Source organism: Lissotriton vulgaris, chromosome 12 (assembly GCF_964263255.1).
Source record: "Lissotriton vulgaris chromosome 12, aLisVul1.2, whole genome shotgun sequence".
Lineage (NCBI taxonomy): Eukaryota > Metazoa > Chordata > Amphibia > Caudata > Salamandridae > Lissotriton > Lissotriton vulgaris.
Window position 1 is genome coordinate 523204364 of NC_141700.1, and position 14680 is coordinate 523219043.

At 43.5% G+C, this 14680-nt stretch overlaps 1 protein-coding gene across 1 annotated transcript in view; it reads left to right on the top strand.

Moving 5' to 3' along the window:
- The window catches only part of LOC147677660 (uncharacterized), a 160844-nt gene that overhangs the window by 113330 nt on the left and 32834 nt on the right, over window positions 1-14680 (top strand). The window contains exons 6-7 of the mRNA XM_086945572.1: window positions 3712-3815; window positions 10232-10407. Coding sequence (XP_086801698.1) covers window positions 3712-3815; window positions 10232-10407 — 280 coding nt within the window. The remainder of the gene's footprint in view (window positions 1-3711; window positions 3816-10231; window positions 10408-14680) is intronic.

Sequence of the window (14680 nt, forward strand, 5' to 3'; positions counted from 1 at the left end):
TTGCGCAGGGCCCACCGCCCCCCCCCCCCCAATTTGTACGCGTCCTTCGTCACGCAAGTCCCTTTGCGTGTGTGGGACGCCACTAGTGTCGCCCACGGTCTTACCACGTTCCCCTCACCGCTTACACCTTTGGTTGAGAACCCGGACTTCACCCCGGGGATGGAACCGGGGGCCTTTACCCACTGGCGGGCCGCAGGGTGCAGGACACTGTTTCACATGTATGACTCGGAAGGCGTTATTCCCTTTCCGAGTTTCCGGCAGGAATACACGTTGCCTGAGACGGAGAGACTGAGATACCTGCAGGTACGCCACTGGGCGTTGCACCCGCGAGTTCGGGAGATGGCGGACAGGAGGATTCTTCCTTATGAGAGATGGCTCTTGTCCCGCACCTCCGACGCGAAATTGATCTCCGACCTCTGCAACCTCCTTCCTCTCACTTTTACAACCCGGGCAGGGAGCAGTGGGAGCGGGAATTGGGGTGGACGTTGAGCCCCAAAGAGTGGGACCAGATCTCGTACCGGGCACGACACTCTGCATACCATACGGGACTCACCGAAACATTTACTAAAGTGACCACCTACTGGTATTACACCCCAGAAAGACTACGCGAGATGGACCGTAATATTGATGGTAACTGTTGGAGGGCATGTGGGCAGGTGGGCACACTTACGCATGTCCTGTGGGATTTTCCACTGTTGCATGCCTATTGGAAGGAGGTGATAGACGAGATTGATACACACTTTGACATTGAGCTGCCACGCTTCCCCGCGTACATATTGCTGGGCCACCCTAATCGGCTGATGTATCCCCTGAGATCCCGTAGAGGCCGACGGATTGCTATAGCACTGGGCTCAGCAGTCCAGAACATCCTCATACACTGGCGCACCACCACACTCCCCTCCATCACCGGTTGGTTGCACAGATTGTGGCATGTATTGGGAATGGAGAAGTTGTCGCTCACGGTGGCTGGGGATGTCGAGTAGTTTAATGACCTTTGGCAGCCTTTTCATTCCCTACTGGTCACTGAATTTCGGGAACTCACTTGTCTGAGGTATCTCCGCCTTCTGAGATTAACGTCACCTGCTAAATTGGCCTCTTGAAGGGTCCTTGGTTGAAATTCGCCTGCCGAGGGGGGGTGGGTGGGGTCGGGGGAGGAGTGGGGGATGGATCTGAGCACTGGACGGGGGGAGGTAGGGGTGGGGGGGTGTTTTGGGGGAGTTAAGGGGGTTGGGGGGGAGTTGGGGGGGGTTGTTTATTCCTTGCACTGCTGTCTCTATCTATGCACCAAGATGGACTAGCCTTGATGAGCCTTTCATTGAGAGAGACTTGGCGCCTTGAGCGCGCTTTCAATCGCCTTACCTTGGCATCTATTTCTTGCGACAAGTGTTTTCATGTTTTCGTATGGTCTCAATAATATGCTTTAAACCTAAAAATCGAATAAAAGTTTAATGAATTAATGAATTTCCAAAACACACATTAAAGAACTTGTCAATATGTGTGGTAGTAGTGTTCAAGACGAATGGATCTAGGTGCATTACTTCAGTAAAAGTAAAATAGGGTTTAGACATTTGGATTATATTTCCTAACCGTTTATGATTCTTACGGCATTTAATTTACAAATCCTGAGTTCTATAACATATAATCTGGAACCTGATAGGTTTCAGATAAGGATTATATCCCACAAAGAGCAATGTCTATAAATCCAAGTAATGGAACTCAGAAAACACAGTATCTCATATTGTTAAAGATGTAATTTGAAAAACTTAATAAGCGTTGAGTGAGTGTCCTTTGAGTCAAATTGAATTTTCTTTCCATTGAAGTTGCTAAAAAACACAAACTAACAGCCGATACATGTTTCGTTCCCTGTGGGTAACATTTTCAGATTGTCTCAGAATAAGTAGCACACATTGTTCTCAATAATTGTAGCATATAACAAGTTCACTGGGAGAAAAGCCTGGTACGGTTGTGTTTTAATATGTAAAATGTTATTTCTGTTAGGTATTAGGTAAGCCCAATGTAAAAGCCAAGAATGTTTTCCAACGTTGATGGAAATCAGAAAGAAGTAATAACAGTATTAGCCAGTCAGGTGAAGATCACAGCATAATGAGGCTGCATTTTGAACTTTCTAAGAAAAGTAAACAAGTCATGTGAAGAACAACAGCATCAGGTTTTGGCTAATCTGCTTCTGAAAGGCAGTTCCTCCCATCCCCTGACAAATAATAATGATCAATTGGCCCATACTTTGCCACTGACACACACCAGCCAACTTCTATATGTGAAGATGAGGGACATGGTCCTCCCTTGTCTTCACATCTTGGCAGGTCCTGATAAACCTGCTCTTACGGATAGATGATAGTGGAGTAAGAAGCAAGAATAATAGTTAGGTAAAGAAAGGGTAAAGGGCAGAAGGTGGGAAGAGAATAGCAATTATTGGGGCAATGGGAATTTTACACTAAGATTAGGTCAGTAAGAATCGGTGCCACCGGCCTGCATCATTCATCAGGGAGATAGAGCGATGATAGTCCCTCAATAAAATGGAGATGGTGGATATATGGGGTACCATTTTAGGTTGAAGCATACCAAACATTGCAGCCGTCTGGTTTGCAAAGACTTCTTAGGGACATTCGGAAAACTTCTCTGAGAATACATTCCACTTGTTGCTTACTATTGGCTTTGTTGTTTGTAACTTATATGTGATTGCTTTCTATTTGCTGGCTTTATTTGATTTAGGCTGTCCAGCATGTCTTTGTTCCTCCCATATAGCATACCCTATTTACTGTATTTTTCCACAAGTGCTCACTTTCTGTAAACAGGCCTTTACATTTTGGTCTTATCTTGTAACATTTCCTGTGCATTCCAAGACAGAGATCAAATATCAGGCTCTGTCTTCTGAGGGAGCTTGCTGTTTACCTTTCTTTCTCTGACTTAAAAGTGATATGATTTATGTGACAATCATGCTGGGTACTGGGGGTATATTGGACGAAGGCTATATGAAGTTATTTTTTTCTAGCACACAACAGCATTTAAATGTCTGTAAATCAACTACAAATTTTTCAGAATACATCAGAATTAGTAAAGCACTAACGAGGCACATTTTGTTTGTAATTTTAAAGTATAAAACTATATGTCTGTGCAAATGTAATGGTCATTTCAATTGAAAATGTGTTACCTGTATTGGCGGTGTGCTACTACACCCTCTACTCCATGACTGTCTTCGACACTCTACTCCTCTCTATGCTATTCCACTCTGCTCCACTCCACTCTACATAACGTCACTCTGCCACACTCGACATCACTCCACAACACTCTACTCCACTCTAGTCTACTCCACTCTATGCCTCTATTCTTCACTCTACACCACTCCGCTCCACCATTCGCTTCTTTATTCCACTCGGTGCCCCTCTACTCCACTTCTCTCAACACCACTCCCCTCTATGAAACTCTAGTCCACCCTATGCCACTTCTCTCTGCGTCACTATGCCACTTCACTCTAGGCCACTTTACGTCACTCCACTCTACGACACTCAACTTTATGACACTTTAGTCCACTCTACGCAACTCTTATTACTACATAATATATATATATATATACACATACACACATATATATATATTTACAGACACACACACATACATACATAAAATACACAGTGGCTCTGCCTCTGAATGCCTACTGCATTCGTCCCAAACTCACTGTCTTCCCTCTTACAGTGGCCGGACATGCCGGGAGGCTGGTTTTTGGAACGCTCAGCGGGAAGGCCTGTGTCTGCATGCAAGGTCGCTTCCACTTCTACGAGGGACACTCAAGCAGCACTGTGAGTCCATTATAAGGACCCAGAAATGCACTGGGGTGTAGATCACCTACTCTGGTTGCTAACATGCTCTATACTTGTATCCCATTAACACATTGTATGACAACGACAAATGCATTAGGGTTCTGATGGTTCACTTCACCACTTGCCACTATACCCCACACTGAATTGTGCAAGCAGTACACCACAACTGCATCAAAACCACTATATCAATGTGACTACTAGAGAGAGAGCAACTGTATTATTAAAACTAAGTACAAAAGCATTCAATTTAATTTCAAGGTACTACATTTTAGAGTAACGGGTAACAGTTAATGTAATAATAATAATTACAGTAAACAGGCTTTGGTTAAATGATAAATGTAATTTAATTTAACATATTTTAACCTAAATCAATTTAAAAAAAAAAAGAGTTTCAACTGATTTATACTATTAACAAGTAATTCAATTTAAACTGGTTAAGGATTATGGTTAGAGTTATAGTTATGTAAGATTATTTTTACATTTAAATATTTGAAAATAGGGAAAGGATTATGGTTAGTTTTAGGGTTACGTTAAGTACTTAAATTAACCTTCAATTATGTGGGTAAGGCTATGTGTAATTATTTATTATATAATTTAACTTGGATTAATTAAGGGTTAGGATTAGTATCAGGTTTTAGTTAAGGATAATTAGAACATTGGAATGTGGACACTCCATTAAAGACAATGGAGTGCTTCGTGCTTCTACGGGCCGGTAAAGGCCCGCTAAGCAACATTCCAATATTTTACAAAGGCCTCTCGGAGCCCGAGGGGATTTAAATCCCCTCGAGCTTCGAGAAGGCTTTGTTTTATTTTTTAGAACATTCTGCCCTCTAGTGGCATAATGTTCTAATAGCCTTATAGCCCTTTGTAGCAGGGCTATACCGGGTATTAAAGTCCCGCACCCTTGTTAAACGCTGGAGCAGGCCTTTAATAGCAGGTATAGCCCACTACAGCTGGCTAGAAGGCTATATGATTTCATTTATTTTGATTTAATTTAAATGATTTAAGGGTTAGGTTTATTTTTGTGGATTAGTAATGGGAAAAGAGTTAGTTTAATTTAATGACAATCTATTAAAGTATATGTTTAGTATTATTGTTAGGTTAAGGGTGTTTAATTTATTTTCATCTCATTTATATTAAGTTAGGGTTTACCTAAGAGAAATATTTAATATAAATTAATTAAAGCAAACCATTATGGTTGGCTTATGATTTATATTACGTTTAACAATTACTTCTAATTTAAGGATGGGGATACAATTCAGGTTAGAATTAGGTTAATTAAATATTCTATTTATATATAAATTATCTCAAATAATTTTACTTTGACTACAAATATTGGTACAGTTGTAAGGTGGGGTAGCGGGGTAGAAGTTGTTATGGAACACTTTAAAACTTTCCTTAATGATGTAGTGACTGTTGACATAATGACAAAATTGTAGTTTTATCTTTGGATAGTGAACCCTGAGGTAATAACATACGACTGTGCAGGAAGTGGGGCACTCCATTCTAAGCTGAGTAGAGTGGTGAGAGGTGATGAGGGACCAGTGATCGGATTTCCTCTTGATTATCTTTTTTCTGTTACAGGGTCGTAAATACCTTGCTCAATACCTCAGTACACCTAGAACTAACCTGCAAATAGGGACTGGAGACGCAGATGCCTTAACAGAGGGATGAGGGAAGGACGTACAGTGACCCTGATACTGTCCACTTACTCTGTCACTCTATAAAACTGGCCAGTAATCACCACTCAGAGAAGATCTCTGGCCAATCCCGGGTTTGTGTAACCAAGTGCTTTACACATAGATCTCAGATGCTCTATTTGGAAGGCATATCCCTCTTTTTTTGTTTTTTTTGTTTAAGAGAACTTTATTGAAGTAAATAAGAGTAAAGGGTACAACTTACAACAATAATTAGAGATAAACTACAAAAATAGTACCAAATATATATTTCCAAAGTAAAATAAAAACCTGATCAAATAACTGTTATTAAACAAGAATATAGGAACAATAATAAAAGATTAGGGGCCATATGTATCAAAAAAGAGTTTTGCGATTCTCAAATTGTGATTTTTAGGCGAATCGCAATTAGACAATCGCAAAATGCAATATATTTAGGATTTGCTAAACATTTTGCGCATCCTACATATTCCTTATTTACGAATCGCAAATTGTGATACGCAATTAAGGAATACCTTCCCATTCATTCCTATGGGCTAGGAGGCCCATAGGAATGAATGGGAAGATATTCTCAACTTGCGATTACCAATTGGAGAATCGCAAATTGAGAATGCAATTTCAAGGTTGCCAAAAGGACACTATGTTGCACCCCTGATATATGCATGTGTGCACATTTTGCGGACATACAAGCCCTAAGGGCATGTATGTGCGACATATGACACTTAAAAAATCAAAAAAGTGCTTATTTAAAGAAAATCATAAATTACCACCAACTTGAGGTTGTTCGTAATTTGCAATTCCTTAAGGCCAAATAGCAAATTTCTGGTGCTTCCAGAATTGCATTTAAGAAATTGCAATTTGCAATTTCCTAATTGCATTCACAAAATTGCATATTTAGCAATTCTCTATTTTGTGATGGCCTTTTGGAATGATACATCCCAAAAGGCTTTTTCCAATACGCAAACAGGCAGATTCTGAGAATCTGCCCGTTTGCAAACAGGAAAAAGGCTTGATACATATGGCCCTAGGTACCTTATTGGAAAAGCATTTTATGTTTTATAAGTAAAGAGAGAAAGAGAAGAGAGAAGAAAAGAAAGAAAGAAAAATCAACATCCGTACCAGATATAATCAATATTGAAATCCTATAACTTGCACCATAAGTGTTCAAACAACAAAGTGGTAATAGTATATTATCCAGATATGAACAATATAGAAAGAGTAAATTGTAAAACTCATGGAGGCTACTGTCCTTGATATGCATTGCAGGTGAGGATAAATAGTTAGTAGGTGGAGACCAAAAGGCCTCCTTTCGAAGAAGTTGGTGAGTGGTAGTGGCAGAAGCTCTATCCAGCCTATGATGATAACAGAGAAGGTTCCACCAGCCAGAAAAGGTGACCTTAGTGACGTCCTGCCAGTTAGAAGTCATAACCTGCAAGCCAATGGCAAGTAATAAATCCACAAACAACCCCAATTTATGTGCACCAAACCAATTAGCAGAAGTACTTCCCAAATATATATAGTTGATCTCAAAAGGAAAAGTAATAGAAGAAATAGAGGAGATTGATTTACAAACCTTTATCCAAAAAGAAGTAATGTTAGGACAAAGAAAAAAGGAATGTAAGTATGTGCCAGGAGTGTTTGTGCAGGTCCAACTATCAGGTAATAAATCAGGACTGTATTTAGAGATAGACAATGGGGTGTATAGCCCTCTTTTTACACTTATTTTAGTACAAAAAATAAATTCCTTGCAGCTTCCTTTCGTGTATATTGAATACAATCATTTGAAAGTCAAAAGATGCTTGTTAGACCCTGGAGTGTTTGAGTTCTGTACTATGCTTAATATATTTAAATAGTGGAAGCCTTCCTCTGGTCCCCACTCCTGACCCTACACAGAGGACCACTGGACAATGGCTCTGTGACTATTGCGTGTTCAAAGGCTCTCAGTGTAACCTGTAAGAGATCCTGGGCTCAGATCCACAGACGGAAACCTGTTGGGTTGCAGAACTCTATATGAGTAATTGCTACGCCCACAGGGTACTTGTGATTCTGTACACGAACGTTGAGCTGTAGCTCTTACTACCTGGTTTTCCTAGAATTTTGAACACTCCTACTCCTGTGCAGTCTTCACAGTGGAATACTCATGACCTCCCTTTTCTTCTACCCGGTGGACCATAGGGAGCACCTAGCAGTTTAAGGTTGATACCAAATGTGCTTACCTCTGAGTAGGGTGCTGGCTGCTATGAATGCCCCGGAGGGACAAGGCTTAATAGCTTCTTTGAGACTCAGCTGGTACCTATGGCTTAGTGGTAGCAGGGCCTAGCTCATGGGAGGAAGTGTAAAGGTATGAACCAGATTTAATATTAAACAAGTATAACCACAACTCATCAGCATTGTATATTTAGTATGAATGACTGTGTCACAGCAGATGTTAGGAGTTTAGTTAGGAGAAGTAGCCAGAGGAGAGCAAGAAACACTGATGCATTTAGGTGTTGGCCATGCAGGGGAGACCTTGCTGTAGCCTAGAGACAATTTTCATAGGACTACTGAGGCCATGGGGAAGCAACGTGCTAGGTAAACTGCCCTTCTCTGGATGATAATCATTTTGGCACCACAAAGGCGCCTGTGTTGTACCTCTTTGGTAGGTTAATTAATGCTAGATAAAGAAACGAAAGGAAGAGTGTATTGAAGGCTCCATTACCTTCGATACAGTCCTGTTTCCTGTTTATATGGGAACATCCATTATAGCCACTCCATAGTTTCTACAACCTATGATCGAGAAAGAAAGGAAGAACGATAAAGAAGGCTCCCTTCCCACCCGGCCTTCTAATGAGAATTAAACAAAAAGAGAACTGTATTGAGAGCAAGAGAGACTTTGGTATAACCCACCCTTCAATACTATGAAGCATTAATAAAACAGTACTCGATTTTAGGGGCACTTATGAGACGCGACTGCAGGGTAGGGTGGGTCTTGGCCTTGTGAGGGAGTGGCAAGTTTAAGAACGAGGAGTTCTCAGGGAAATTAGGGGTGATAGGTGGGCAGAGGAAGGAGGAACACACCGGGGAAGGAGGGAGAGGTGAGACTGGGGTCAAGAAGCACAAAGAGGAACAGAGCAAGACACAGGGGAGGGAGCCAACAAGAAATGGCATGCAAAGTAAGCACTTCATTGAAGGTAGAAAGATACACCCTAACAGCCAATTATGTAAATGTAAATGTAAATGTAGTATACTTGTAAAGCGCACAGCTGCCCATCACCGGGGCGTACCGGCGCTGTATAACGCTGTGGAACCCTTACTGGCTCTCCCTGTGAGATGCCCCTTCATGGGCACCCCCAAGGTGAAGCCAGGCATCCCAGTGTTGTCGGGGCCGTTGTGGAGATTAAGCAACCTATTGCCCAGAGTTGCTCCGTGGGACCCATGATTAGAGTAGGCGCCGAGGCGAGAATTATCGTGTCCACAGATATTGAGCCCAAGACCCTGCCGCGTCGGGAATTGAACACTGGTCTCCCGCCTGATCTCTGCTTCAGGGTCATTATATCTGATTAAGAGGAGAAATAGTGCTCTTGGCTGAGCCAAGCTGTGACAGACAACATCTCCAGCCAATGGTTGACAGAAGCTGGTTAAAAAACACTAACAAACTAGAGAGGGCAGGCACAAAGCCCACTCTAAGCATTTTGTAGCTAACTAAACAGTCTTCTTGAGAGCTGCACTGACAGAACTTTAAAAAGAGGTCCAGACTTGAACATTATGAGGTGGAAATCCTCATTCTTTAAGGCACATGCAATATAAGTTTGGAAGAGGCCTGGCCAATGCTCTAGAGGGCAGCCGAACTCCTGTTCAGTATGGTAGGGGATATCTTACCAGACATTCTTTCACCTGTGTATAAGAGGTGTCATTGTGTTTCTTCTTTTCTCTCTGTGTCTCCACTTGATCTCTTTTATGGAGGTATGCTCCATTGTCTTGGCCCTAAGCATAAATGCAGACAACAGTCTCGATATTCAGGCGGTCTTCTTTTGCTGTGTTGGCCTCTGTTATCAAGGTAGGCAGGCAGTCAGAATTAGCACCATGTTTCGGAGGAGGGACACAAAAATTGTCCCGACTAGGGACGGACAATACCTGTTGTTAAAGGGTGCTGGGTCCGCAGTCTAGAACTTGAGGCGCTTCTTGTTTAAAAGAAGGGGAGGCACGTAGAAGCAACAGTATAAGGCTTCTGCTATTGCAAATCCCAACCATGTCCTCCTGGGGTATCTCTGGGGATTGGAGCCCACATCCTCTCGTCACAGGTTGAATCTGGAGGAAATAATTAAGGAATGCAGGGGGGAGGTCGAGCTACTCACTGAGCAGGACAGGAGGTAGCTCTGTGAGAATCATAGCTGTTCGCCACAGTTAGCTCTTGAACAGTTGGAAGCAATCAAGGACAACCCTGTTTCCAAGGATGTATGTGCCTCTTCCTGAGGATGCTGTGCTCGAAGGTTATCTGAGGGGTGTGCATGATTGACCAGTCTAATTTCAGGACAGGGCTCGAAAGACTTTTCCCACTCTGAAATGTTCTGACTTCCAATGGCCTCTACCATAAGAACAGCATTGATGCATGGTGCACAGATGTTGTGCAAATGCCCACATCACTGAGTCTCTCCTTGCTGACCGAGCCCAGAGCTCCGGTGTGACTGGTGCCAGTAGCTGCACTGCATGTGCTAGGCTGAGGTATGTCTTCTCTTGCAGGTCGCCTTCCCCATCCGGGTGTTCTTCCTCCTCGGGGTGGAGACTCTGATTGTTACCAATGCGGCGGGGGGACTGAATGACAAGTATAACGTCGGGGACATCATGTTCATAAAGGACCACATCAGCATGCCAGGCCTGGCAGGGCAGAACCCACTCCGGGGCCCAAACGATGAGCGGTAAGTTCTCACCTCACTTAGTTTTCTTCATCTTTCAAATTAACTGTCTCCTTTCCTCTCACATTTTTTTCCCTCCAACTCCCTGGATTCTTTTATACTTTCTTACCTACTTTCCAGCAGGGCAACCCACCTTATATCTCTTTCTATGTCCCTTCTACTTTTCTTCAATTTCATTTTTTCTTCTTCTATTTTTACCTGCCTCTTGCTCTATATACTTCCTTTCTTTATTCTTCTCTTTAAGTCGTTCATTCCCTTTCAACTTCTTTCCTCCATTTCCTCATACCTCCTTCTTTCTCTGTCTTCCGCCTCCTTCCCTTCCTACTTCCTTCCATCTCACCCTTTATGCTTCACTTCTTTCCTTTCTTCCATTTCTCTCCCATGACAATCTCTTTCGTTATCACCTCACTGTGCATCCATCAATGCCGCTGCACACTGTTAAAGGGTGAGACTTTCCTTTTTTTGGGGGGGGGGGGCAATGCACCAGCTTAATTTGAGCAGGGGTGTTCTATCTATAATAAGGAAACATACGTGTGAAATACAGGAACTGAGTCAGAACTGAGTCAGAGTGGCACTTTATTAAAGATTGATGCCAACTGAAGTGGTGGGTGCCAGTTTCACCGCGTTGCACTCGTCCCAACATTTTCGCCTTTGCATTCGTGAGGAGACTTATCATTGCCTGTGATCAAGGCTTTGCAGGCGTCTAGCCCTGTATATTTATCAGTAGAGGAGATGGGTGGGTTTTGTTTCTTTTTCTCAGCTTCAGCATGTCAACCTGGTCCTATAGTTAAGGTTTGGAACGTAACCAACTAATGTTTTTCTTTCAGGTAACAGGAATTAACTTCTACAGGAGAACAGTATATAAGGTTATAAATGACTGGGAGCAATATTTTGCTCTATAGAAACTTCCTCTGCAGAGTTTTTAGTAATGTTGGCGGGGTTGGGGTTCTGATAATATTCAGTGCAAAAGTTGTTCTTTATCGTATTATTGTTTACTACGTATCCTGTTGAAGTGTTATAGAATTTATTACTACTTTCAGAGAATTAGTGTGAAGATGGCTGCTGCTAGTATAAATCAGCCTCCGCCATTTCTGAGTGAGATCGGGGAAGCAGAATTACCCTGGCAAAGATGGATCAGAATGTTCAATTCTTATTTGATTGTCATAGGAGAACCTTTTTCTTCAATATATTATCACATAATTTAGCGATGCAAGGCAGAAAGGTACATGAGGAAATTGTAGACCATGTGTTTGATGAAAGTATTGGAGAAGATGATGATTTGGAAGTTTTCCAAACCACTTTGGATAAGTCAGAAAGCCGCTTTAAAGTGCAACCAATATGGTGTTAGAAAGGCACATTTATCCAGTATTGGGGTATCTTTCATAGATTCACATGCCTGAATCATTCCCCGTCGTCGAGGCGGGAGTCCCACGGTAAAAATATATACAATAGCAGTGCCTAAAAACTTTCTTGTAGTAGGCTGGAAAGCCTGAAGGCCTAGCTAGGCCCAAAACTTAGCAGCCAATCTATCTCATTATGTAAAAAGACCTGAAATAGTAGCCTCAGCCAATCAGCTGTCCTCACCCTCTAGAACCTTCCCAGCCCAGGCAGTTCTCCTCAGATTTTCACCGCACTTCGTGTGTAAGGGAGTCTCCCTGAGTGACTACTCAGTTTTTGTCTTTTTCTCTTCAAAATGTCTGAAAAGAAGGCTCTTTTCAAGGCTTGTGGAACCTGCTTTAAGAAGAGGGTCCATGTGGACGACCAGCACTCTGACTGCATTTATTGTCTGCACCCCTCACATGTTGTGAAGGATTGTAGAATTTGCCGTACCTTCCCTTCAAAAACCATCAGGGATAGAGAGGCAAGGGTTCTTTTGTGGTTAAAATCATTTTTTACAGATGATGAGGACAAGGCCTCTACCTCTAGCAAGAGAGCCAGATCCAGAGAGAGCTCTTCTCCTGAGAGGAAGAAAAAACTTAAATCCTCTCAAAGAGTCTCAGAACCCTCAAAGAGTGCATCACTACCTTCAGGACCGTCCACTGTGAGTACTACTACTTCTACCGCTTCAATTTCTTCTGTTACTACCACCACTTCAGCTATTACTTCTCCTGTGGTGTCAGCTAAGATTCAGATGTCGAAATCATCGTCGACTGTCCCGTCGTCGACGGCCCCATCGACGAAGATCCTTTCAGCCATGTCGACTAAGACTCCGTCGACGAAATCTACAGGCCCGTTGACGGCAGTTCCATTGACGAAGTCATCTACGACCTTGTCGACGAAGGTTTCGTCGACGAAGACACCATCTACGGCCTCGTCGACAAAGGGCTCGTCGACGAAGACACCATCTACGGCCTCGTCGACAAAGGGCTCGTCGACTAAGACACCATCGACGGCCTCGTCGACAAAGGACTTGTCGACGAAGACACCATCGACGGCCTCGTCGACGAAGGATACGTCGGCGAAGACACCATCGTCGACGGTCTCGTCGATGGCAACATCCATACCGTCGACGGCAGCTCTGTCTACGGAAATGTCATATATGAGAGCTTTGTTATCAGCTCATCTTCTGCACGACACACCTCCAAAGAGGATGCAATATACTCATTTTCAAATGAAAACTTATCAGAGAGACTACTCTCACATTTCTCCACTTGTTCCATCACATCTTTTGGAGATCTATATGGATGTAGAATCGGATAACGGCGAAGAGGATGAAGGACCTTTTGGGGTTGCCCGTCACCCTTCACAATTGAACATCAAATATCAGGAGGATGATGAGGACTATGACCAGGATCATTATGAAATGAGGACTTGTCAATGCCATGCCATTCGCCCCAGGCAAGACCCTCTCGTTCAGAGGACACAAGTCATCTCCCACCTACTTTGATCCAAGATTTACAAGCTATGCTGGCAGACTATCACCAGAGATTTCCTCCAGCTCCAGTTTCACCTTCTGTGCAACCTGTTCAGGTTGACATACCAAGGCCTCCTTCACCGCAAGCTTCATTGTCACCAAGACAGGACGCTGACCCTGCACCTCAAGCTGACACTGATACCTCTTCTCAGGATGATAATGAGAGCAGGGAAGAGGGGGAGTTGCCGGATCATACACCTAGGGATCCGTGGAATGATTATGTCATTCCCATGCCTTCACCTCCAATTCCACGCCCGTCAGATTCTCCCCCTGAGGATATTGGCGGCTTTCACAATCTTATGCACCGTGCTGCTACTAGATTTGAATTGTCTGTCACAGTTGAGCAGTCTGACTGCTTTTTGCATGACTTTAAGGAAGGGTATCGCAGAGTCACCAGAGCTAAACCTATTATCGATTACATATGGAAGGAGGGCCTCAACATCATGAAAACGCCTGCTTCCATTCCGGCAGTCCTTCCAAGAATTGAAAAAAAGTATTGAGCTCCTTCTGATACTCCATCTTGCTTAATAGGACACCCTCGACCGGACTCGGTCATATCTCAGGCAGCACAACAAAGGTCCAAGAACCCTGCCACTCCAATTTCGACACCTCCTGACAAGGATGGCAGGAGACTGGATGCAATTGGGAAAAAGTTCTCTGCTAATGCAGCGGCCTCCATTAAGGCAACTAATTCACTTGCTATTCTGGCCCGTTATGATAGGCAGATGTGGTCAGATCTGTCTGAGTTCCTTGATCTGATCCCTGAGGATAGTCAGCAGGAGGTACGCAGGATCGTACTTGAGGGTGAAAGGGCGGCATCGGAAATCATTGATTGTGCCCTTGATATTTCCAACACCAACTTTAGGCAATTGGCAGGAGCAGCAGTCCTTCGGCGTCAAGGTTGGCTTAAAGCAACCACCTTCAGACCTGAGGTCCAAATGAAGATCTTGGGGATGTGCTCGTCTGCAATCAGCCTCATCCCTATGGCGAGACTCAGGATGAGACCACTGCAGGAGTTACTTCGATGGTGGAGGCAAGTCGACGGATCATTCGACGATCGCATCAAAATAACATCCAAGATGAAGCAAGCCCTTCTTTGGTGGTCGAAGGCGCACAACCTGTCGCCCGGCCTCACATTTCTCCACGAAATACCGGAGTTCATCCTTACAACAGACGCTTCCATGGAAGGCTGGGGAGGTCACCTCCAGGACCTTCAGGTTCAAAGACGATGGTCTCGTCAGTACCAAAAGAAACACATAAACAGCTTGGAGCTGAGAGCCATTTTTCTAACCCTACAAGCCTTTCTTCCAAGGATTGCGAATTCGTCAGTGCTGGTGCGCACGGACAATACCACCAGCATGT